The sequence below is a fragment of the Maylandia zebra genome, linkage group LG13 (assembly GCF_041146795.1).
Source record: "Maylandia zebra isolate NMK-2024a linkage group LG13, Mzebra_GT3a, whole genome shotgun sequence".
Taxonomy (NCBI): domain Eukaryota; kingdom Metazoa; phylum Chordata; class Actinopteri; order Cichliformes; family Cichlidae; genus Maylandia; species Maylandia zebra.
The window spans coordinates 18,739,208-18,766,716 of NC_135179.1; the positions used below are offsets into that span (position 1 = coordinate 18,739,208).

The 27,509-nt window shown below is 42.7% G+C and overlaps 1 protein-coding gene across 4 annotated transcripts in view; it reads right to left on the minus strand.

The window, feature by feature from the left end:
• Window positions 1-27,509, minus strand: part of slit1a (slit homolog 1a (Drosophila)) — an 86,768-nt gene that overhangs the window by 51,962 nt on the left and 7,297 nt on the right. For all 4 annotated transcript variants that reach the window (XM_004555826.4, XM_004555825.4, XM_004555828.4 and 1 more), the window contains exons 2-4: window positions 23,209-23,280; window positions 20,857-20,928; window positions 19,324-19,395 (exon numbers count right to left, since the gene is read on the minus strand). In XM_004555826.4, the coding sequence (XP_004555883.1) occupies window positions 19,324-19,395; window positions 20,857-20,928; window positions 23,209-23,280 (216 nt within the window). The remainder of the gene's footprint in view (window positions 1-19,323; window positions 19,396-20,856; window positions 20,929-23,208; window positions 23,281-27,509) is intronic.

A 27,509-nucleotide genomic window follows, 5' to 3' on the forward strand; every position in this document is an offset into this window, starting at 1 on the left:
GTGTGTGTGTGTGTTAAAGAGACTGTTAGCCCCCGAGGACGCTGTGTGTTACAAAGCCAGCCTGGCACTCACTAAAGGACCAACTGCCAGAGCAGGGGGCATGAAATTAAAACTCACCACCCAGGAAAGAAAGAGGGAGAAAAAAATCAGAGGGAGGAAGTCGAGGATGAGGAGGAGGAGTAGGTGGCGGAGGACAAACAAAGGATAATTAAGATGCAGGCCAGGAGACAATAGGCTGGCAATATAATATCGCCCAGGTCAAAGAGGGAACAAAAGAAATTTGCAACAGCAGAGTGGAAATGTGCTCTGCATTAATGATGTCTGCTGCAATCCTTCGACGCGATATATGTGACACAGGAAAAAATAATGATGTGACTGAAAGAAAATCACGCAACTATCGAGAAAACCACAAGAAAGACCACAAACTGTTTGGAGGAAAATTGACGCTGACCCTTTAGAACTTGAAAACCACATATCACGTGTTCACTTACCTTTATTTCTGCCAGACATACATTTGGTTTGTGTTTCTTGAGATGGCAATAGATCATCACACACATGTATACTCTGCTTCTATGTAGGCGCCCATGCCATTTTCACCTCTGACCTCTAAAAAGAACTAGAGGCCCAGAGAGGCTGTGATGAATATGCCAGACACAGGGAATGTGTGCATAAGTGTCTGTAAGAACATATTTGTATGCTTGCCCTGACTTTTGCTTTTTATTTTCTTTGGTTTGTTTGACTGCTTTCATTGCAAACTGTCCTGCCAGCTACCCAGCACAAAGGTACAGAGGTGATTACTGAAAAAATAATATGTTGCACACATAAAACTGTTGAAATCACACACACAAAAAGTTGGGAACATCCAAGCGGATGTCGTTATCCCGCAGCTCCTATCTCACCCTAGCAATGACCTTTTAGCCCAGCTCTATGAGTCAGGCTGGGAGGGCCCTGAGCGTGACCAATCCATTAGACTTCTCTGACAAGGATGAGGATGACATCTTGAACCCGTAGAGGCAGGGGAGGGAAAACGATGACGGACAGGAGAAGGAGGAATACTAAAAAGCTGGGAAATAATAGCCTGTGAGGGGAAGATGTCCCCAAAATCTGAGCAGTCGATGAATCACTCACTCAAAGTCTTTGTCTGACTTGTTTTAAGGGATTAACTATTTCTAAGCTGGCTGTATCAGCTTTCAGTGATTGTATTTACAGAACAAAGTGCCTGGGAAAGCATATAAGCATGTTTGAGTGAAACACAGAAAAAACCCCAAAAAGAATGGAGACAATTTCATGATGAAAAACAACACTTTTAGTTCTGTCTTGGTTATTAGTGCAGAGAAGTTTACTTGAAGGTTAAGTTTGATACCCACAACAAATTCTAAATGACAACTCTACTAGATTCTTATGTTGAATTTTTGGATATTTGTGTTATTGTAAGCAATGAGCAATTTTGAAAAACATGCACATTTCACTATTTTTCACTATATTTGCAATTGTGCTTTGCTAAACTTCTGCAAAATTGATAATAACAGCAAAGATGCCCCACTCTAAGCTGAAATGAGAGACCTTAGGAGGACAGAGCAGCGTTAGGGGAGGGGCTGGGGGGAGGGAGCTGGAGAGATGGAGGGAAGAAGGACGATGGGACTTTAAGGATGAGCAAATGAGGGTGAAAACCCTGTCTGGAATGCCTTTGTCTGCACGGGCTAATATTTGTTCTTGGATTTTGCCTTTTCCCCTTCTCTTACTTGCTGTTGACAGAAATGAATGAAAAGGCAGATAGCCAGGAGGTTACCAAGTAGCGAGACTTTTGCTCTTGCATGTGTGTGTGTATACATATGTGTGAGTAGCCAGCAGGTTCCCAAGCAGCAGGTGGTGAGCAGAGGCAGAAAGAACTGAGTTAAAGAATCTTGTCTGCTGCTCAAAGGTTGCCGTACTCTCATATGGAAGCACAAACACATGGCATACACGTACCAAAAAACATGTGCTTATGTGTGAGGGAAGACAGGAGAAAAAAAAAGATAGAGAGATAGACACTTTTTACACATAGTGCCAAGATCCTCACCACCTCCTTGCCCTCCCTCCACTCTTCTCCCCTCCTGGGAAGCCAGGGGCTTGAGGCTCCCCGGGTGTCTGCCTGAAGGCCATTCTCACAGCGGGCCAGTCACTGCACCGACACTTTGATGTCTTTGTATGAGGCTTCGTGCCTCATGTCCACGCTTATTAACTTCGTCAATGACAGATCAATGTGAAGCTGCAGTACGCTGCGCTGCCTCAAAATTACAGCCTATTTACCATTCGGAGTCTAGACTGGCCTTGGCATCGCTCTGAATAAACACATAATACACCAACGAAAGGAGAGAAGGCTCTCTCGTGATAGCGCTCATTTAACAAGAGCAGCAAGGAGGATATAGCTCCATTTAACTCCAGCGTCCCGACTTCCTATGGGGTTTAGTGCTCACAGACTGCAGTCACATGTCTTTACATCCTGCAGGTCTCTAATTAATGATGAGGAGATTACTGCTCTTGTATGTTTTAGCACTCTAATGTCAGTCAGACAAATGCAGCCGACCAGAGAGCTAGATCCGTGAGAGCAGTTCAGGCTCGTCTATAACAGCACAACCCACACTGTCAAGATTTAGCACTTTGAAACCACTTCTTTGGTATCACCTCTCTCTTGTGTGTTTAGTTTTATCTTTCACTGAGCTTATTTTTAGTGTTTTGGGGGACTTTTTTATGGCCTGCTAGTTTAAGTGGTATATAAAAGCTGAGGTAGTTAAACTTTTTGATGTATGAATGATATCTCTCTCTCTCTCTCTCTTTTTTTAACTGATGATTTTATCAGGGGTTGTTTTGGGGGGGTTTCGGGTGATCAGCGGGGTATCGTACTTAGTCGGCTGCTGCCAGGACAGTTTGACTCAATAGTTGTACAGCGAAACTTTTAAATAGCACCACAATGTGGTGCCTATTTCCTTCTGGTTGTGTCGAGCCAAAATAAAGAGCTGTAACATAGACACAGAGATTTGCATCAGTCTCACTTCCTATGACTGGAAAATTTCAGAACTTACAAGCCCACGCTAGGTAGGCTAGTCACTATATGCTAAAGCATATGTTTCTCTACCTGCTTGTTCATTTAAAGACTGTTAGGTGTGCTTTATTGCTGGTATAAAACTGGGAGAAGACGCAAACCCATCCTCAGAAGTTTACAAGCTAATCTACTCCTAGTTTGGGTTTGGGACTGGGAGTCAGTAAGGTATCCAGTGTAAAAATCTTTACATGCGCCACACATGTAATGCCCCACACACACACATATCCGAATAAACATGCGCACAAACACACACACAGCCTCAAACACACAAACATATGCAGCCAGAGAGATCATCTGTACTCTAAATATTTAAAAAGCCCATTCCTTTGTCTGTAATTAAAACCACTGCAGCATTCCAGAGCTGTATCCCCTACCATCAACACATCTCTCTCCCTCCATCTCATTCTAGTCTGTTGTTCTCGTCTTCCTTCCTCCATTTTGACCTTTGCTTCAGTTGCTTAGAAATGGGAATGTATGAAAATCTCCCAAAAACAATAAAACCATGGGAATCATCTGTGCATCGACTGCCCTCTCCTTCACACCCACGAGCACTCCAACACCATCTCTCGTTTACACTCGCAGTTCATCTAGAAAAGCATCGGTTCATTTACTGCTGGGAGAAAGTTAAAGGTCAGGTTTTGTCTGGAAGGTAGGCAGCCGTCTCTCTTGAGAAGGTTGCTTTTCCTAAGAGAAGTAATGATATGTTAGGACATCCCGCAGAGCAAACACAGGAACTATGAGTCAGTGCCACACACTGTTTGGTTACAAAACTCAGGGCTTCTGTCGTGCCCCGGCCTGCAGAATACTGGGGGTAAATCCTCTCCCTGCCCCACCGCTTCCTCTCATCAGAATTTGCCCAAATCCTTCTTTTATCACCGTGTTTGCTTTGTTGAGCTCACTAATGCTCTCCAGTCCGTCTCATAAGGTAGGTGTTTATATGCATGTTTGTGTGTGTGTGTGTGTGTGTGTGTGTGTGTGTGTGTGTGTGTGTGTGTGTGTGTGTGTTTGCTTTGGCCTGCCCAGTAATGCTTCCCATCCCTTCACCCTCAACATGGAAGGAATTCAGAAAGTAATGCGATGAAGGCCTGAGAGCGGGAACACACACTTAGAGGCTCACAGGACAGACGTGTTCCTGGAGAGAGCAACAGTATATTGGTCCCTTCCAGTAGCCGAGCAGTATGTAGCATGAGATTGTGTATTTGTGTCTGTGTGGAGTTGTAAACAAGCACTTCTCATGAAGTGGAGATGGTCTAGGGAGAGCTGCTCTGATTTCAGACATAATTTATTTATTAGACCCCTGTGTGGGACGTACACACACAGTCACACATGCACACGAGGCGACAGAAAATCTGCAGTTTATTCCATCACGCACCAGCGATCAACCTCATTCCCTCACCCTTGTCTCTCCACCCCCCCTCCCTCAATCACTGCCTCCTTCCTTCTTTAAAATCGATGGAGTGTTTTGTCACCCAGTGCTGCGTTTCGTGCAATATTCATCTGAAGAAAAAAAGCTCATCTCACACTCACTGAATTTTCATAAACCCTGCATGGCATTGATTGGTAAATGAAGGGCAACAGGCTTCACACACATGAATGTCTGGGTACGCAAACACACACACACACTCACTCACACACACAGACACACAACAACCCTATTATCCAAGCTTCAGATGAAGGCTTTGCTTCGTACCATTGGAATCTGACAGTGATTTATGGATAAGGGGAGTCACACTACACCCTGATACACACAGCAACACAAAGCAAGGTTACTGGCCCAAACATGGGCACAAAGAAAGGTCACCGCACTACCAACAAAGCCATACTGACAACAGTGCACGCTGTGGTTCGGGGTCAACACTACATCAATGCAGCCCATTGGATGAATTCAGCTGGCCGACTAAATAAATGCATTGGCTGCTTTCACTAACTTGTTTTGATGAATTTCATGAATATGAACCTTTCAGCTCCCTCACTTAATGATTCCTTAATGAGTCTTCCGGAAACTGTACGAGGCTTGGAAAAAGCACGAGCGACTCTCTCAATATCACAGTGATCCTAAGTTTATATGCCAGGTTCTGGAGTCATTTTCCGCTGCATTACCACTGTGGTTTAGTCGGAGCGGTGAACCCTGAGAGACCAGACACACCCTGCCTCGCAGTGCAGGTATGCCCTCTCCACTGCCAGGCTTTTTCTTTCGATTTTTTCTGCATGGACATGTGAGATCCTCTTTATACCTGCTATCAGTTACAGCTCAGGTGAAGACATTGCATTCCTTCTGACTCATTATGAGTGTCGAGAACACAATGCAGCGATTTAGCTAGTAATTTGCAACGATTTTAGCTTCATGGTTGGTTTTGGAACACACACATGCAGACGCAGCAGGAGAAAAACAGATTCCAGAGGGAATACTTTTTTTCTGCACAGCAACCACAGACCTTTTCTGCAGTGCATTGCAAAATCCATTCTGGGTGCTAGTTTGTCGCTACTCACATTCTTGCCAACAGACAGCTCTGATCCAATTTCATGCAAAAGCAAAAGATAAAGGGAATGCAAAAGACGAACAAAAAAAGGAAATGCTTGCCTGTAGCAAGTGCTAAAAGTTAAATAAAACACAGATGACTCACAGACGTGGAACATGGAGAGTGAGTCATCCACAATGAAGCTAAATTTGAGAGCCAAACACTTGTTGATTGATGATCTAAATGCTTAGGATTTTCTAATGATATTTTCTAATGAATTCAAGAACAGGTTTGCCATTAGTTCCGAGGTCATACACGCTATAAAGATAAAAATGTAGAAAGCTGAATAATTTAAATAAGGGTTCATTTAAAAAAAAAAAAAAGCACCTCCCTGATTTGCTCATTTCACCACTCGTGCTCTCGTGATGAGTCCTAAAGCTCCGGCAACAATAATATAGGTTTGCATGTGTGTGTGTTTAGTGGACCTTCGTGAAAGCCACTCCAGGGCTCTCCAAGGACAGCCGGCCACGGCTAGCTCAACGATTGAGGATCGACACTCAGGAGGCCGACTGACAAAAAGGCTCTCCCACTCCTTGTGTGTTTTACAGAATGGGAGAAACACATTGTTTAGAAGAGAGGGAAGACTGAGAGAGGGGGAAAGAGAGTGGAAGAGGGTGAGAGATGAAAGAGAGAGCAGGTTTGAGTGCCTGAAGCAGTACTGACAACTCAAAGACAGCGGCCTATTCAGCGCTACCTAATTGCAGTCGCCGTGGCTGCTTGTTTCCTTAATTTCCCTTTTAGAGCAATGCAGCAGCTCTTGTTTTACACATTAATTATGTTTTCTGGGATCCACTTGCTGCCCCTCCCCCTTGCTGTTGACGGACAGCTTGGTTGCCTCCTGGCCCAGCCTGGCTCTGAGCAGGGGAGTGGGTGATTGAATAGGCTAATAAATAGTGAAGGAGGGATTGGTCACACCCCACCCTATTGTATCTGCGCTGTCACGCCTGACCCTTAACCAAACACACCCACACACACAAACACACATGAACCCACACACAAACTTTGATGGCCAACAACGTGTGCATACGTAGTCGCGCACAGACGCACACACCTTCACGTCACCTCTGTCAGCCCTGACCCTATAACGAATACCCAGGCTCCCCCCTGTATCCAAGGTGACAAAATGAGGCCCCAGCTATTGCCTAGCAACCAGGGAACAATGAGCACCAAGGAGACGGAATGGCGTGAGCAAAGGGCAAGCTATTCTCCGGGGGCTGAGGGTGGGATTGAGGGATGGGAGCCAAGGTGGGGAGAGGAGGCGACTAGGGGTGATGGGAATGGTGTTAGGACACATCTTTAACCATGTCACAAAGAGGGTGCCTGCCTGGGAAACAAGGCAGTGCTTCTCTAACCCCACTGGACAGCTTCCTTCAACTCTGCTCAACTCACTCTCACAACTATCTCTTACTTTTGTTGGTACGCAAACCTTTGCTCAATATTCACCCACAATATGAGGAGACACTGGGCCTAAAGCTAAAAAAATGAAACGGTGCATCACTGACTCTTGCGTTGATTTCAAACATTAAAAACATTTTTGTTATTTTACACGTGGTAACTTAGGACCAGCAGCATCCTCTGAGGCTAAAAATTAAAACCAAAAGTGAGACTGCACTTGAGAGTGTTTCCAAAAGACTAAACAGAACGGAAGAAACCACAGTGGATGACACCATTGCCGTTAAGTCCATTTTATATGTACAGTGTTTTTGAAGGACTGATAACAGTTAGACTCTAATAATAAATCTCAGAGTCCTTTAACTGACTGACATTCCAAAATTCTAACTTTACCCATGTAAATAAACCTTTTTATCAGTTCTCTGTGTTTTTCAGCCCTTTGAGCAGCGAGGGTGCTAGCACAGATGTGCTGCTGTTTTCCAGCTTTCTATATTCAGAAACATAGGTGAAGGTGAATAAAGGTGAGACTGCCGAGGGGGCAAATTGCAGCACAGGAACGCTCTGCCTATCCAGTCTCCATAGAAACTATTTAGAGCTATACTATAAAAAGCCAAAGGAATGAGAAAGATTTAAACCAATTCAGAAAGCAGGCCGCAAAGCTGTAATGATTTCACTGTGTAATTTATCGTATATCAGTGCTTGACTGGGTTTCTGCCGTTACCTCCAGCCAAAGTTTCAGGAAGTAAAATTTCTCCTGAAAGAGGTCTCTTTCAGTCATCGGATTGATATTCCAGTTTAATCAATCAACAAACCCAAAAGAAACACATTTTCAATGAAAGATATTTCAATTTACTGGATGAATGGTTAAAAAAGTCTTAAGTGAGCCATGCCAGCAATGACAGACGGGAAACAAATGGAGTAAAATGAGTGTTTAGGATGTGCAGAGGACTTTTGGCTGCCAGTTTGTTAGCTTGTTTATGTGAAAGCTCTTTGTTAACCTTCAATGATCCTCTCTCTTTTACAACATCTTTATGAAGTGGAACCAGGGCACAGCTCCTCTGCTCTCTCACAGTAACAATGTTTGATTCATACTAACTAAAAAAACGCTTCCTTTCTCTGTTTTTAAACCATTATAAATTGGATATTGGACCTGGAAACACTTTACTGTTTCCTGAAGGACAGAACAACATGCTACATATTAAATAAAGAAATAATAAAAACAATTATCAATTGCAACTTTAATACAGAGCAACTATGACTAGCTGAAGACAGGAAATAGGCTTAATCTACAAAAGAGAAGTAAGGCCATCCTATGGGCCTAATGAAGGTATCACAGGGAAGGAGTGGTAATGGCCTGTGGCTAGGCATTACGGATTAATAGAAACATAACTGCTCAGTCTCTTTCTCTCTCTCTGACACACACACAGACATACACACAATTGATTTTGAAAGGATTTAAAGGGCTGCACATTAAGGATTTAAGGACTTGTGATGTTGCGTCTGGGCAAAGTCAAATCAAAGAACTTCAGACTTCAGACTTATCCTTTTGTCACAATTTTGTTTCTCTAGACGTGAAATGTTGACACACTCAGAAATCAAGCAAGGAGCAGTAATAGAAAATGTTCCAGGATTTGTGTGTTTGCCACTGTCAGGCCTAAGCCTTTGTCCTGCATGAGGCATCTGAACATCTCTGGCCTGTAAATATCAGTAAAGGTCTCTCGAATAATGTATTGGACTACTGGAATACTGGAATGTTGTAACTTACACAGCCTTTCCTGGCTTGCTGCCTTCTTTGACAGTGGTGTGTTTATATCTGTGCCTGGCTTTGGACAGTCTTGACTCCGTGGGAACTGTTTGAATCTCCAGGTCTACACTTGGCTGGAGTTGATTCACTACTCTTTTACCCTACAAGCCACAATCCCGTGGAGGTAATATCCACTTCACTAACACCAGTACCAACAACACCCCCTCCAGTCATCGGCTTTATCCCTACATGAAAGCTGCAAGCTCATTACCACAACCTGGGGCTCATCAGGGCTCCCATTCCCGGGCCTTGTATAAGCCAGAGAAGATGGAGAAATGCAGCCAGGAGGGGAAATGGAAGAGAGAAAGAGATCTCTTATAGGGCTTGCCATCCAAGCAGCCAGGTGTTAAAGATACAGATAAGACTGTGGGAAGAAATAACAGGGGGGAGGAAATAAGGGGAAGAGGAAAGGAAAGCGATAAGGAAGTTAGGACATGGTAGATGACAGAGAGGAAGTTAGATACAGCAAAAGGGGCAGGGAGATGATTGAAGAAAAAGCTGACAGAGAAGGCGGCCTTCTGCTCCTATCTCTGTGCACCGTTTCATCCTCTGTAGGGCCCTGATGTCACTCAGCCCTCCTTCAGCAAAGTCCAGCTTTGAAGTGATAATGGGGTTTTTGGCTAATGCTCGACTGCAGGTGCCCTTAGTTCCCTCTCGCTCTCTGTCTCCCAGCACAGCCATATAGATGAGAAAAGATGAGAATCCTTTCAAAGTCTACAGATGAGGCCAATCTTTCTTCTCTGTGCCTTTTTTTCTTTCTCTCACATTATCTGCCAACCCCACTTACTCTATCCCCACACTATTTATTGCTTCCCAGGCACTGTCCGTCACTTTCAGGTCCTTCTATTGCCCTCTAACTCATTTTACCCCCTTTCAACTCACCGCATTCTCCATCTTTATGCTTGATTCAATTGCTGCACCGGACTTGATCTGAGAGTAAGGGATTTTAAACTACCGCAAAAAAACCCAAAACAATTTAAAGTTCTCTCTGGAATACAATCAACTTTCCGAGTTCCAGAAATAATGAATCAAATATAAGAAAATATAAACGCATATATATACAGTGCTTTCTCCTTCACTGTTCTTCTTTCTTTCATCCTCCCTGCTTTTCAAATGGGACTTCCATCTCTGTGTGACTCTTTCCCCTTCAATCAATACTCAGTGCATTTCTCCTCCCTCCACCCTCTTAGGTGTAAAATTGGTGTGGCTACACAACAAATAAACACACGCAGGTCTGTCTGCATCTCAGATATAACACTCACTTCTGGAAGCTTTGATTGGGCGGGGCAGGTTTGTGCATGTGCATGTATTTTCCTGGCTGAAACAGCAGGGAAGGGGAATCAATTCCATCCCCCAACGATTTCTTGTTAAACTAGAGAAAGGTAAGACGGAAAGACACCCACTGCACAAAATATCATACTGTTTCTCACAAATATATACATATTTATACATCCACAATAGGCATACATATGCACTGCAAGGCTAATGAGATCACGGCTTCATGCTGCGATACCAACAGGAGAGAACTGTGAGAGGGAGCCACTATTGGAAACAGATATGCATTTGTACTGGAATTCATATTTTCCTGCTTGCAATGCTCACCAGCTCTGCACTGCTCAATATGTCTTTTTAATGGAATGTAGGCAGTCTGTGTACCTAGCAGACAAGTGTCTTTTGTTCAGTGAGAAAGCAGAATGGCTGAGGAGAAAGTACAGAGTACAGAGGCACACGACAGAAAGCTCTGGTTGGATTTTACTTATGAAACAGATGAGTCCTTCTAAATATAATAAACAAAAGTAAACAAGTCAATTTTGTTTTTGTTCATGCTTATCAGTGTTGTGTATAATAGATTACTTTGTAACTCATTAAAGTAAAGTTCAATAATCACATTACAGTTACAATTACATCATTGCTTGGGATTCCAAAGGTTCTTCAATTATCTGCATGTTGGGCGGATGGAAAGTAAAAAAAAATGTATCAAAAATGTATTTTTCTTCCTGCACACTTGCAATTTAAAACGCTGCTTTCAGTTAATGTGAAGGGATGAGGAAAATGATGGCAATATAAACATTACTTCTTTTTTATCGCAGTAAACAATAAGAGGATAAGATAGAGAGCATGCAGACTGCCTCCAGGATAGTAACTGCATTACAATGCTAACAGAACATTGATTTTTTTTTTTTGCAAGCATCTGCACAGAAAGGACAAAACTAGCAAAGAATCCAGAATTAGGTTAAAGCTGAGTGTATGCTGACCCCAGTACAGCAGCCAGAGCCTGTTCTTCAACAGGTAACAAAGGCAATGACGAGCATTAACGCTTGTAGCACTGTAACCTCTGTTTATACCTGCATCTACTTCTACAGTAGAATCACATTAAAATCACAGCGGCAACATGAAGTCTCTTTAAGCTGGTTTTCACCATTGCTTTTAGTTATTAATGAATAATGTACAGTGCATTACATTTCTTGAGAAACGACCCTGATGTAACTGGTTAATAACATGAAGGCTGTATAAATCTGAAGGTTGTATTGATTTTCCTATAAGTGCACAACTGCCAATCAGACTCAATCGAATTTAATCAAATTCAATCCAGAAAACCTGTTGCTTCATGCTTACATCCATCACCATTAGCACCATATTAGCCTCATTAAGCCTAAAGCACACAAATAGCCATCTTCATGCAGGGAAATACTCTTTATGGAGTAGCAACAGCAGCAGCTCATTAGCCTGTAGCATCTCAAGAACAAAAGAGTGTGTGCTAAGTATAAAACCCCTGAGAATGGACCTGCTCACCACAGTGACAGATCCCACAATTCACAAACACAGAGAAATATAGCCACAGGGCATACGAAGGAGTTCAACCAAGTCTCTCCTTCCACAGGATAAAGGGATGTGTCCAAAGCCTATAATTATATATGCATACAAACTAAAAATCCAAAAATCTCTTTCCATCTATTATACCACCCTTTTTCCAAGCAACTGGATCATAAAATATGAGGCGCTGTTTGAACTATTTCACCTTCCAAATCCTTCTTTCTTTCTCTGTGTCTTCCGCTTACTCAGAAAAGGTAAACAGCCCAAGTCCAAGCCCCACAGAGCATTGGTTGCTACAGCAGCAAATCGGCAGGAGGTGGGCAAAGTATGTGTGCAGTGGCATTTGTGTGATTGTGTGTGTCTCTATTTGAGGGTGTGTATGTGTGTGAAGGCATAATTTGCCCTGCAGTTTGTTTGTTTCTGCTTTTCAAAATCACAGAATCAGAGACTGAGCCTGAGGCCACAGGATGGGGCTGGACTAATCATTTACTGTACGCGTGTGGGTTTCCACAGTGTGTGTGTGTGTGCGCAAGCTAAACATGCACATGTGTGGGTAGCTCCATGCTTCTTCCTGCTTTGCAGGATGTAAGGAAGGGTTTTCGAACGCCTTCACCCCTCCCCACCCATGGGATCAGAGGCGGTGTTTGGGTCTGCTTGGGATACGTCCAACACTGAGCACCAGACTCTCGCATCCAGACCCTAACAGCTCATAACTAGAGATTACACACAAATACTCAAGTCTTCCTGCTAAGAACTTCACACACGACACTTCCACATGATGATCCAGAGCTGATAGTGTTGATCGAAACCCCAGATCTTGAAATGAACCGTAACGAGGTGGACAGATGCACTGAGTGAGGGAAACACTCTCTGCAGGGAGATTGCACTCTATTACTGCTGTGATGAATGAGCTGGATTTCTCATTCTGATAGATACATTCATACTCCATACTGCTTGACTGTATGAGCCAATTTTGCACACACATGACTACTAAGCAACATGACCGCAAGCAGGACAACCCAACCAGCACTGCATTGGTTGTTATTCCTGGAACGGGACAGCAGACTTCCTCAAACCCCTGCTCTAAGATTCCAGGGAGTAAGTGCATATATGTGTGTTTGTGTGTGCATGAGGGTAGCCTTTTCTCCTCTGTGCGTCAGTTCCAATCTGGACCAGGCGAAGCCAGCCGTCACAGAGGCAAACTGCCGGCAACGGCACAGAGAGGAGGAGGAGGAGGCCTCTTTCTGCAGCTCTGCGAGTGAAATCCCCGTGTGTGTATACTCATGACGGATCTAGACCACACTGTGATGTCTTATTCATGCCGTATCAATTCATAATGACCAGCCTAGTCCCCAGTGTGAAGATGTGCGTGCACACGCAATCACAAACGCATAAGAACGTGCATGTGTGTGACTGGACGGTCACCACTGAAGAACTTGCCCATGTGTGTAAATGTGTGTGTGTGTGTGTGTGTGTGTGTGTGTGTGTGTGTGTGTGTGTGTGTGTGTGCGCGCGCACATGTTTGCTTGTATGAATATTTAGAGCATCAGAGATGGTATGAGTGTGTATGTAGAACAGCGTGTACCAGACAGTGGACATACACACACACACACAGACCACTGATGTCCCAGTGCTTGAGTGTGAATATTTAACAAGCCTCAATCCATCTGTTCAATTATTCATGAGGAAGGACACAAAATCGTTAGTAAATATAAACACCGCTGTTTCTCTCCTGCTTTTGCTACATCTTTGCTGCTCTCCTTTGCACCTCTGACCATCTCTCTCTCTGTTCTTTAACTTTGTCTTTCTTCTGTCTGTTTTTTGTCCTCTTTTTCATTCTTTCTCATTCCCCTTGTGCTGTGGTTGTGAATATTTCAGATGGCAGAGTGGTTTCTAAATTACCCCCTTTTGGCTTCCGCTCTCCTCACATGGTTTGGTCTGCATTTCTCTCTCACACACGGTCCGACTCGTAAAGAAAACAGTGACAAGCCATAAAAGCCACTTTTACCATCTGACAAGGACAGGGGCAGGAAGAGGGACGGGGGCAAAAAGTTAAGGTCTGGCCAGTTTGGTCGCCAAGTCAGGTATTTCAAACTGCTTAATTAAAAAATAAATAAATAAACGTCACCCGTGCACTAAAGTTAAAATTTCACCCAGCGTCACTCAAATTAGGAAAATAAATATAGATAAACACCTCTGATGGTTTTTGTTGAGGAGGTGAGTTCTTCCAGGAATAATGAAAAAATGTGTCTTTTGTTATTAGTGCTCAAAGGATCCTTGGAGAGCATTTCCTTTGCCAAGGTCAATGCTCTTTCTGGCAGTTTTAAAGAAAGTGATGAGGATCTTCATCAGATTTGCTGGGTTGTTTAACACAGCCTGAACTCTACTGGGCAAGCTTTCTTTTAATTTATTTAAGTATTCTCCAGGAATAGTTCTCCAGGCTTTTTGAAGGACATTGAAAACTCTTCTTTGGAGGTTGGCTGCCTTTTGTTCTGTTCTCTGTCAAGATGCTCTCACACTGATGCATTAATACTGAGGTGTGCGATTTTTGTTTTCATGTTCAAAATGAAGCCCTTGACAATCAGATGCTTTTCAGATGGTTTTGCATGGTGGATCCCTGGCTTGTCTCTTGATATAAGTTTTCTATGCTTGAATGAGCCATAACATCCTGTACTGGACTTAAAATGAAGTGAAAAAGGAACCAATGTCCAAAGACAAGCTTTGAAACACTGTCAGAAAACCCAAAGACCATTTGGGCAATTGAGTGAGAGATGCAAATGCTAGCAAAACAGCCAATAGCAGCAGATTTTAAAAAAAAAGTTGGATGTCCAAATTAAACTGTCATTTTCACCATAGAAGATCTCAATAGCATGCATAGTCAGAGGCTGGCCAAGATGCACATAAAACGTGTGGCTGAAGCTACAATAGTCAAACATTACAATCAGTTTTGTTAAGTGTGTTCAATAAAAACGTACTACCATAATGACAATACTGTCACAATTCACATACTGTGCAAGTAACTTCATAGTGTATACAATGTACTAGACGGAAGTTTCGAAATGGATACACAGTGTGAAGTCTGAAGCTAGCTTCACTGAAGTCTGTGCTGTCATTATTTACTTAGTGTCAGACAAACCACAGTCAAGAAATCAGGATGTCTACCACTGATGGCACAGAAACCTTCTGATGAAGATGAGTTGCCATGGGGACTGCTGCCAAGCGGGAGCCCAAACAGTCCTCTAAGGAAGAGAGAGAGTCCTAGCACACTGAGGCAGGTCATTCATCAGAAGAGACAAAGAGAAGGAAACAACAAGACCAGCTTGAAGCATTAACAGCCTGCCAGATGCACACACACATGCATGCATGCATGCAAAGACGCCTACACAGCACAGTATTATACAAACACAAACGGTCACGAGGAGAGAAACCCCCCCCCACACACATTCAACTCAGTCTTTCACGCAGTCATACACAAAAAGTCAAAAGTCAAAAGAGTTAATTTGCTTGCTTTATGGCACAAGAAGTCTTGGAACACTGGAGCAAGTTTACAAGCCAATCAATCTGAAGCAAATGAAAAGGGGAAAATAGTGTATATGTGCTGAATGGTAACAAAGTCAAAACAAGTGGGAAAACTGTGACAGAGAGATGATTTATAGGCTTAATGATAGTGCACTTTATTCAAGATTTCCTACCCTAAATAATTCTTTATTTTCACTCTGAGCTACTGTTCCCTAAGCATCAAGCAATCAACAAACACAAAACACAGCATCTCTCCAACACAAACACAGAAGAAGCAGCTTTGCATCAACACATATCTGAAGCGGCTCTTTTATCTACAGTCAGAGCCACAGAAAGGACGTAATCCCTTGTGTATGCATACCATCCACACACAGAGATCTAATTATAGTGTTATTCTCTGAGTGTTTGTGTCTAATTAGTGTTATTTACATTTTCCCTCAGTTTTCTTTCTCTTGTGTGTGCACATTTGCCTGTGTGTCTCAGTGAATGTGTGTGTGTGTGCGTTTGGTGTTTGTGTATATTAGAGTACCCGTTGCCAGGCATTAACGTTAAATTGAAGGATGTAAAAAAGCTTCTTAAAGACGGATGAGACACACCCCCTTTTCAAACCTTTGCCAGGGTTTCCTCAGCTCCCCTGTAGTGCAGGTACTACCACACCCTTCCCACATCCCTCCACCTCCCTCATCTTTCCTGGGGAGTTATACAAGAGAAAACCTTCCCTGATTATCTCCTTAACCCACAACATAATACAAAAAGTTGGTCATTATCAAACGCGACACCCCCTCTAAACAAACCTGTGTTGCTGTCCCAAGCAAATACGCTTGCTCAAAAACCTCAAAATACCCTTTTGTCTCCTCCTCCCCCAGTCACCCATCGTCAGCCTAAACCAGATGCTATTCCCTGGGGCCAGCTATCAGACCAATTGCTCTACACGCCCCCGACTCTACTCACCTATGCCACTTTTTTCCCTCCATCCTGCGGTCCTTCCTTCCTCCTGCTCTCCCACTGCGAAAGCACACTAATTACAAACATGGATGAGTAGATTACAGATCTGAAGCGCAGTGGAAGTGGGATAAGGAGTAGTCAAGGGTGGTGAGAGCGGGGCAACAGGTCGTTAACAGTGATGAATGCAACTCTATTTTCACTGTTATTGTTCAGTGATGTTCTGCGCAGCGCCTCTCACCTCCGAGCCACTGTTCCCATGCCTTCTTGTCGGGGTCATCCATCACAGGAAGCTTTAACTAACTCCGTCTCTCCCTAATCATCTCTAATCAATTCCAATTATCTTTCCTATTTCCCCCATGCATCAGTGTCTCCAGGATCTCTGAGGCATGGCAAAAGATAGGAGGCAGTGTAGCAGGGCTCTGTATAAAGAGTTTGGCTCTCACAAGAGAAAGTACGTAGCTCTTGAAAATCCACCTGTGCAGTTTTCTGTTTTTTAAATGAACCAAGACACATTATACACCTTAAACCTATTAGCTTTGACGCTCAAGCACAAGATAAAATTCAGTTATTTCTAAATGCTAAATATTTCTTTCTTTTACGGTAGACTTTACTAGAGCTCTTTAAAAATGTGTTCTAGCAAGAGCACTTGGATTAATTCATCTTCCCTTTGTAGAGCAAACTCATTACCCCGTTAACGTAATGACTCCATGGGATCAAGTGTTTAAAAACTTCCCACAAAACAACACTACACTGCTCATTTAACCAACACCCTTTTATTAACCCGGTAGCTTTTCCTCTAAAGTTTAATGAGAGCGACAATCTCATCTGCTATCCCTCGCTCCTCTACCCCCTTTTGCCCTTCGTTCTGTTTGTCCTCTCAGCAGGGTGTCTAAGACAAATGGCCACTTTGTTATACAAGCTTTCCTTAAAACCCTCACTCTAGAATGAGCAAAGAGAATAATAAAAAAAAAGAGTAGAGCAAAAAAGACAGCAAGAGCGTAAAAGTATAAAAAAGCAGAAGGGGAGCAATTAATCCTGCTTCCAAGAGAAGAGAAACCATCTGGGTTTGTGCTACACCTGAGGGCAGCGGGCTTTCACATTAACCTCTTTTGTTGGGATCATAAAGGCAGACCCTAACAAGCCCCAGTGAGCTCTTTGAGCAAGTGCAAAGACTCGCACACAAATACATACGCAACCACAGACTCTCTTTGTCTATTGAGCTCTCTCCCTCTCTTTCTCTGTCGTCCTCAGACACACACATAAATGCACACATGACATAGCAGTGAAAGTCTTCCTCTGGGAGATGAGGACCTTTTAAGTCCATTAAAAGCTGCTGGCGGGAGCGAGACGAGGCTGTAACCCAACCGCATCCGACTGCAACCAGAACCCATGGTGTGGTCGGGAACACTGCTCAGGAGTTGAGAAACACCTTAGGAAAAAAATATCTTTGTCTTCTACTGCTGCTCCTGATCCCACGCTACTAGCCCAAATTTTTTTTAACAAGGACTACAAGTCTTTCACAAAGTAGTATCTGTCAGTCAAGCACTGGCACCATAAAGATTGAATTATTGCTGATTCCTTGGCCTTGGATTTGTTTTAACTGTTAAAAAATGCCAGGCACTTTCACACCTGAAAAGCCTCAAGGTCAATTACTGTTCTCTTCTGTCTAACCAAGGATAAAGAACAAATGAGTGTATACACAGACACATAGCGAATCGATTAAGCAATGTTAAACAAAGTCTCACTCTCCAGAACATGGCTGAGAACCCAGTGATAGGTTTAGAATAATGACCATGAAGTTAGACTGGATGTGTTAGCACAATCATTTGGCTGCTGGCTACGCCAGCTGCTCCAGATGGACCAATCACACTGGTTCAAGGCCATCCGCTGGTCTGAGAAGCCTTGGTCTGCTCTTAGTCTACTAGACACACAACTCAGTGCTGCTCAGTGTGAGCAAACAACAAGACAACCAGCCTTGTACCAAAAGAGGAGGCCTTAAATTCCCAGCGGCTGGTTTGGGCATAATGATAGGTGACGTGGGGAAATAGTTGCAAGGAAGCGACAGATAGATTCAAGATGGTGTTAAACATCAAACGCAAGATAAACAGATGGAGGGCTAAGGCTAGGATCATGGGTTAGTAGTATCACTATGAGTATAGAAGGAAGGGAAATGGCTTTTCCATGTCCCACTGTTTCATTATTCCCAGATGCTCCAGGTAATCTGAACGCGAATAATAGGGGCTCCAATGATCAGTTAGCAACAGGGACACTGATTATACCAAAGAAAGAAAAAGAAACATAGAGCCTCTTTGTAGATGGGAATAAAAGTTAAGCATTACTGTGGGATCGTCTCGCTGCATGAGGTGCATAAGTGGAAGGATGTGTGGGTGTGTGACTGAATGGGACCGGTCTTAACAAGAAGCAAACGAAAGTGTGCTCCACCTTCACCATTCATATGATGAAGGTGGAGCATGCTGGCGGACTCGCATGACATAAAACAATCTCATTAAGTAACAAAGCCATTCTTTCACCTGGACTTAGGTTCACAGTCTAATTTGTCCCTTAGCTCCAGTCTGATCAAATCTCTGTCACCCCTGGATCCTCTTGCAGACAGTCTGAAGCCCTTTTCAGACACGGGATACGTAACATTGCTGGCTTCATCCAGCTCTTAAACTGGTGCCATTCTGTCATTCAGACACTTTTACGTTATTTTTCAGACAAACCCACACAATGAGACAGCCAAAGTACAACCACGAATTTTTCCATATGTGCAAAAGAGCTGTTACACTTGTGGCAGCAAGCATTGTCGGCATAGTGACTTTAATTTGGAATGCTAAGTTATCTTTGCCATTTAAAAGAGCAGGATCTGTGCTGTGAGCTGCAGAAGCTGACCCACAAAAGACCGTTCTTCCGGATTAGGAATTTCAAAACTGCGTCACAAACAAATTGCAAATTAATGTGCAAGTTATTACTGCTTACAAATCCATTAATGTAGATATGAAGCCAACTAGTTTAGATGTCCATTCTTCTCACCCAGTTCATTTTGCCTTACGGTCAACAAGAAAGAGTTCTGATGTGTATTTCACCAAGTGCAATTGAAATATATTTGTACTTTAATTGTGTTTATACCTAATCAAACCAAAGCCAGAATTCACCAGACCTGCCTAACTGAGCCATCTTTGGTGGTTTGCATAGTGTGCGCTGACAGAGAGGAAGAGGTAAATTAATAAAAAAGCGAATGTACTTACAGTCGAGACAGGCCAGGGTTCTTCTGAAACAGCAACTCAGGAAGCTGCTGCAGTTGATTACGGTTCAGCCGCCTGCAGCAAGGAAAACGTATGATCAACCAGTGATTGTGCGTGTGTGTCTATGCATGTGTGTCCTTGAATGTGTAGGCTGTGAATAATTTCTTCTAGCTGCCGTAGAATCGGCTTAGCCACAGGCTATTGTGTTTCAGTGTGCTCTGCATGTCACATAAATATCCAACTGGTCAGAGACAGTGCCGTAAATTATCGCTACACAGTTAAATTACTTTGTTTTGCCTTGCAAAATAGCATTCTGTTGACTTTCCCAGAACAACAAAATAGCAACATTTCAATTTTTTTAAAAGTGAATCATATCCATTCAGTTATAGGAACACTAAAACATTTTATTCGGGACGATCTATTGGAAAAAAGATGTTTCTAAATAAAATTAAGAGGAATGGATGAGCTTATTCAAGCCCAAGGACACACTGAGAGGAGTGGTGGTTGGCAAGAGACTCCACGTCAAACAGCTAACATCTAAGACTGGCAGGCTTTATGCAAATACAACAATTAAGTCAATGGAGAACAGACTGTTGCTAATCTGTTGAAAACCACAACTCTCTCCTTTTTGAATGGCCCATTTGAGGCCCATGGGAGCGAATGAGAGGACTGTGGCACAGAGACGCTGCAAATGTGAGGCCACTGCCATGCCTTCAGACAAATTCAGACAGATGTTAGGACTTGTGCCACACACTGTATACACTGAGAAGAGTGTTCGGCCAGCTGAGAGGGAGATTTAGTGCATAATGGACATTAATGGTCTGCTGCTGCTTCGTTCACACTGAACTGTACCTGCTGGTGGGTTAGTGGCTTTTAAACATTAAAGAAACGAGCCACTCAATTTCCACATTGGTCTGGCACATGGAAATGTCTACCCAATGTTTGGGATCTGTTGAATATGGAGGAGGAGGAGGAAAGGCAAGCTGTGCGTGGTCTCAAGTTTGGTAACACAGACTGTTAATGTGGGTTTCAGATCAGGGGAAAGTCTTTTATAAGTTAACCACTATGTCTGCATTACGGCGTGGTCCATAAAGTCATCTGCTGTGCAGGTTTCCATGTGGCTAGCACTATTGATTTACTAATGAGCGGGTTAAGGAGTGGTTGATTGCGTTTGTCTGTGTGTTTTCCCGGCGAGTTTACAAGCTGTCAAGGAGTCCTGGTGCTGTCCAGATGAGCCAGGGTCTGCGGTGGGGGAGGCCTTTTAAGCCCACATATCCCACTGAGGGCATTCCTGTCAGGCAGAGCTAATAAAAATACTCGCAGCCCACACCGTACCCTCTTAGCACCATCCAACCACAATGAAAGGCCAAGATAGTGCCACACACTTGATTTCGCAAGATTTTATGTATCATTCCTGTTAGTCTCATTACCCCCAACAAATACAGAGAGTGAAAACACATGAGAATAAGGGTGGGATTTTCATTTCAAGTTTAAGTGTGTTCAGGCTATCTAAAGACAACCATTGGTCATACTCACAGTCTTTCCAGCTCCTTCATGTCATCAAAGGCCCCACGCTCAATCACAGTAATCTGATTCTCCACCAGCTGCCTGCAGAAAAGAAGGGAACGAGAAGTTACGTCACGTCAACGTCTGTAGGGGGTCACTCTGGCTTTAGAATTGTGTAATGGGCTTGGTTTTAGGGTTTAGGGGGCAAGGGATTTTGCAGTATGTACAGTATTTATATATTCAAGTAGGGTGCAGTATATTCAACACTTCTCTTCCACATACACACAAACACACAGAGGGCAGTGGTGTGGACTGAGGGGCACTGGGAATCTTGGCAAAAGGAGAAGGGATAGCAGCCAGGAAAGTTTCCAAGGTGGTTCAGAAAGTGTGTGTCTGGTGCTCTAGTGTGGTCCACTGAGTGTAGTAGCTGGGTGGAGAAGAGACGAAAAGTAGGCAGGGGGTCAGAAAGTGTGAGGTGAGCTCCAAGTTTTTGACATCTGACTGAATCAAGGGAAAGTGGGATGTGCGTGTGTGTGCGTGCGCCTGTGAAACAGCATAGCTGTACCATATCAGAGTTTTTAGGCACCACATCAAGGCTATTAGACATAAACAAGCAAACATGGATGCACACAAACACAGAATCCATGCACACAAGTTGCAACACATCCCTTCCTCAAGTACAATGCCAAAGCTAAGACACAAAAAAGGGGCTTAGATAGTTTTGGAGTGTTACAATAACACAAAATCAGGAAGGAGAGAAAAGTGTCCAGCAGCTTTAGAAGCCACAAGCGCTCTCCTTCATTACATACACAACTGTTCTGTGTTGAAGGTAACCTCTCATGTCTCCTGTGAGGCCATGGCGCACTGCAACTCAGCAATCTGGGCTTCCTCCCCATCGAATATAAATGCTAATCACTTTTCACACTCCATAAACATGGAGAGAAATGTGCAATTCATCTCAGATCTCTTTCTCATGAATTTAGATGGAAGCGGAAAAAACTGTGATGAGTACTTTTGAATTGAGAAAACTTTTTTTTTCTTTTTTTTAAGGCAACCTGGTACATAACCTTAAATTTCTCTGATCTCTTTTGCTATCTACTTTTTGTTGATTGTTCCTTTATTACTCAGTACGCATTTCATCACAGAACAGAGACACACTGCAGATTTTGAAGAGCCAAGCACTCGGATAGGTGGATGTAAATCAGCTGTGTTGATTTTAGACTGACAGAAGAGATGGCAGCTCAGTGTAAAGATAAACCTCTGCTCCTGTTCTTGCTCCTTCTGAGGGCAGGATCAGAGGTCAACCTGCTGTTGCCCCACAAAGCCAACATATGTAGATACTTGTTTTTTAGTTTACAACTTTCATTGTACCAGCATTTTGTTTATCATACTTCATGTATATGGAAGGAAATCCTGTGTGTGTGTGTGTGTGTGTGTGTGTGTGTGTGTGTGTGTGTGTGTGTGTGTGTGTGTGTGTGTGTGTGTGTGTGTGTGTATGTATATGTGCCTTACTGTGGCAGTGAGAGTGGATCACAAGCTTAACAGCAAGGGAAGTTCTGTTTTTGGTAGCCCTGCAAGTTGTTCCCTTCTTACTTGCTAGAAGCAAGCTGTTGACACGAAGGCATTTAACCTCCACATGAGGGTAGGAGGTGGTGCAGAAAAAGGGGCATGCTTAGGAAGACAACAAGGGACGAGAAACGTTGGGACCAGGAGGGAAAAAATGGGCAGGGGGGATGGGCGAGTAACCATGAGGATTGAAAACAGTCAGACTTTGCAGGGTAATAGGAATTATGCTGAGATCATGTTACATTTAAAACATGTTCGGGTCTACAGCGCTTCCCCTTTAGCAGCGTTTTTAACACCTATAGCAGTGCTCACCAGTTTGTGTGCACATACACACAGAGAAACTTTTATAACTACTTTATTACCCGAAGTCACAAGTGCTGTTTAATTTCACAGGAGAGGGAATTGATGACTTCACCTGAATGTGTTAGCTGTGTTGAGAGCCCATTTAGAACTGGCGCTTGTGTGCACATTACATGCTGATGTGAGGGAACAGAGGGCAAGTGAGCATGTGTGTGTCTAAGGGACGGTAAAGTGCAACTACAACAGGCAGAATACAGTGAGAGAGAAGGCCATTACATCAGTGGTTGCAGTCACTCAGGAGCTTAATGTACTTTGGAGTAGGACTCTTGATGAATGCATTGCCACTTCAGTGGGTTTATGCTAATATCAGCAGAAAGTCAGTATAGCTGCAAACTGCTAGGGTAGATACAATTCAGATATGCATGGCTAGATAAACTCAGCCACCAACATGCTCCACAGATACTCCTACTGTACAAACAATTCATTACTGCCCATAAACAGAAGGTGAGTACTTACAAAACTCTGAGGTACTTCAGTCCAGCAAAGTCACTCTTAGTGATTCGTGTGAGGTTATTCCCATTCAGCTCCCTGCAAAGAGAAGGATGCAAACAAAAATTAATAATTACATTTTACCTCTGAAACTATTCAATAACAGCTTAATGAGCGCATAGCAGCATAGAGGCTGTCACACTTGAGGGATTAAAACAACTGCACACCTCTGACAAAAGTGACACACACACACACACACACACACACACACACACACACACACACACACACACACAGTGCACTTAGTTTTTTGCTAAAACATAATCCTGGTATAATAAATGTTGAGAACTTCTTTAAAAGCTAGTGTTTTTTTTTGTTGGAAATCAAGGAGGCTCAAGGTGCTAAAAGGAAGTTCAAGCTAAGTTCCAACTCTACTGGGAGATATTAAGATGTCCTTTAAAGCCACATTTGAGCTGCCTGTTTGTCTTTCTGTTCCAGCCTCCTCCAACCAAACACCGCCCCCCACCCCTTCCCTCTCTGTCTGCCATGTCCTTCTACAATCGGTGGGGATTAGCAGGAGCCAGCACAGGGGATTTGGGTAGGGCCACAAGGCCAGAAAGCTAAGTGCTTTGGGTATAATGGGAGCAGTTCCCTGCTGGGAGCTGGCCATTGCTGCAAATAAACAGGAAATCAAGTAATTGAAGAAGTGATTTGAATTTTAGGTTTGTTTTCAAGTCCTAACCAGATGAACTTGACTCCGACACCCAAGGTTGTTTGGTGGATTTGTTGACCTCTGGTTTGTGTAAATGTAAGATTTACTTTAAACCTCAATAGTAGATTGTATTCTCCTGACAGAGGGAAAAACAAAGCAGGCAAAGCAAATCATATAAGCCTCGAAGGCACTGAGAGTAATCAAAACACACACTTTGTGTGTCCTATTAACTTTCTGAGCATTATGTGTCCACCCTACACTGACCCCCAGGCACTCCTTCGCAAAGTAAAACCAAAAAACTAGTTCCAAATCTACACCGAAACCACTGCTCTCCCTTCCTCAGCAACTCTCTCGCTCTCTCGTCTAATGACCACTCGAGGGACCGTAGTGCTATGCGGTACGAACGAGAACGGTCATTATAGACAGATGGTGGATGTGTGTGCGTGTATACACAGGTGCATCGACAAGCGAAGCGACAGGACCACAGGAAAATAAATAATGGACTGGGCTTCGTTAGCCTGGGCTCTGATACACACACATGTGGAGCTCATTACAGGTGCTTACGAGGATACGCGCATACACCCACACACATGCCTTTTTGGATTTCCAGTGTCTTATCTTCAGGGTGGTCATCGCTGATGAAACCCTGACAACATTAAAAAAGAAAGACTAAGAGACAAAGATTTGGGGGTTATTAAAGAGAGGGGTGACAGAACAAATATATGGAAAACAAATGCTTTTTCCGTTTAGCAATGATGTTTTGTTTTGTTATATAAACAGAAGCCTGTCAAATATCTGCATGTAAGCTGTTATACAACACCATTTCAAAATCTTTTTATATTGTTTGATATTGGGTGGCTGCACTAAATTAACTCTTTCTGGAAACATCTTCAAATGCTGCAGTATCCCGCAGGAAGAGCCATCTTAAAGGACACACCTGTTCAGCAAAGCAGTGACATTTAGGCAATGCTCAAATGCCACCACCAGGCTATAGTGTTTAGTCAGGATAAATCCATGGATTCATACTGTTTATGACATAGGCTGACCTTTATGATTGACATTTTGAAAACATCAAGCAATTTTTTACAAAGTCCTTGAAATTGCTCCAATGACAGTCAGGTCTTTTAAAGTTGTCCCGACATTAATCTTTCCACCTTAGCTCATCTTCTTCAAGGACAGATGACTTATTGATGCCGTATTGACACAATCCTTGACAGTTCAGTGCCACACTGAGCTGTAAGATTGCATATTTCTTGCATTGTCCTAAGCATGAATTTCAAAAATATATGTACTGGGCAGTGTGTGTGGCTGATTTTTGGATGTCCGGTTGATGTAAAGAATTCTGGCAGTCCCATCCATTTCTGTTTAAGGAGGGAGTAGCTATGGTATGTAAAAGAAAGAAAAACACATAAAGAACAGCGGTATACAAACGGTCACATTGTTCAGATCTACAAAAAGATTGCAGAATACGCCCTGCACACGTGATTAAGCCATGCCTCTGGATTCAGCATTGCTTGTCTCTGTGTTTATTCCACATCTAAATAATGGCACAGTATGCCAAAGTCAGATTTAGTGCCAGTTCAAGCAAAAGTCTGCTGTTTATTAGCTACAGTATCAGTCATTGCTGTTTCCTTTGTTTTCCAATCAAAGAGAGCTAAGCAATGGCTTTTGGCACTGCAGCAAAGGCATATTAACTCCCTCCATATACAGATGTTTTCTGATACTGACTTTGTGCGGGATTTCACATTACAGTACCGCAGTATTACTTTAGAGGCTGAAAATTATTAGGTATCAGACTGAGCTCCTATAGTAAAAAGATTTCCACTTCCCAGTCTCAGTCAAATCCATTCCACCCTCTGGAAATTCTGTAAGAATTCCCAATGCTGACACACTTCCTGAGGAGAAACCGGATTTATGACATCACAATCTAATCCGTCTTCATCTTCTGTCCCAAGCAGATTGATGCCTGAGAGTATTTCCTGGTGCACCTTCCCTGGGGTGGACATGTGGCAGCTATGCTCCATTGCCCTGTATCTCTATAAATTCAAAGAAGCTTGAAACACTGCTACAATGCTGAAAAACTCATTACGTTTATATCTGCCAGCTGCTGGGGTCCCTCTTCTGAGCCTTTTTCTGACCTGTTTCAAATTGAACCACATTATGTGAAATGATACTCCAAGTCAGAGAATAAGCAAGCACAGTGGCTCACTGAAGTTTTCACACAGATTGATCCACATGTGCTCTTTTTCTTACACACATATACAACTACAATTTCAATATATGAGACCAAAGAATGCATTGAACCACTCCCACTGACGTGTATATGAACAGCACCACTGGGACAGGCAATTGTGTTCAGATCAGAGCCAAATCACAACTAAATGGTCACAGGAGAAACTACTGTTGGCTGCAGAGATTTTCAGCAGCAGAATCGATTTGTGCCAGAAACTTTTCAAATCAAAAACAAACATAGAACCACTGGCTAGCAAATGAGTCATTATGATGAGACAGTTACTTAAAACAAAGCAGGATAAGGCAAACAACTCAATTTAGAGTTCCCACATCGCACAGGTTTTGTTAATCATTCCATTCAGAAACCATATTACTGCTACTAGAGTTGTTAAAAAAAAAAACCTCAGATACAAATCACTACTGAAAAGGATAAGACGATCATTTGCAGCAGTGTTAATACCAGCAGCGCCTTGTTTGCCTCCTCCAGCTGACACACAACTTCACACAGTACTGCAGAATGGCAGGCACACAGCCCCTCCTGCCAATAACACCTGTTCACATGACTTTGACACTTTGACAAATTTCAAGAGGTCAGAGGTCATGCCAACAACATTCTCGTGTTTTTAAAAGTTATTATAAATGTTAATCTAGCCAGTACCCATGTTAATGCTACCTGTTAAACTATTAGCAATTATCTGATTAGCCACATTAGCCATCTGTCGTCATTAAGCTAGCAGCTAGCAACTATGTGGAGGCTAGCTTACAAATGAGTTCTGCCCATCTGTATTGTTAATAGACTGTTCATTTAGCTAGATAACACAATTATTTATGTCACCAGAAAAACCAGCACTACCTCACAGAGCCTAAAAATAGTCTCTCTTTTTTTCACCACCTAAGAGAATCTTAATTTTTTTTTATCAGGCAGCTTAGAAATATTGTTGTCATTGATGTTATTGTTTTTATTGTTTCAAATTTTTTTTTTTTTTTAAAAAAGCCCCTTAGTTTTTATGACAAAAAAATAAGACGCTTTGTCTTATTTTTTTTTCTCCAATCCTTTTAAAAATAGTATCTAATATTTTCATGTGAGTCGGTATTGAGTTTGACAATCCCAACTGCCACACTTCGGCTCATTTTGTTTTAGTTTTCATCAATTTCAGTGTTAGTTTTAGTCATATTGTGGGGATTTTTTTTAAATTCAGAAAAAAATATTGTAATATTAACACAGACATCCAGCAGACATCCAAGTAAAAAAAAAAAATTAAATCAAGCCTTGACAAGCATGTTGTGAGGAAAAATTTGACCAAATTGAAGGTTTTTCATTCACATTTTTTTATTTGAATTAAAACTTTATTTATTTTTTATTATTTTAATTACGTTTTTTTCA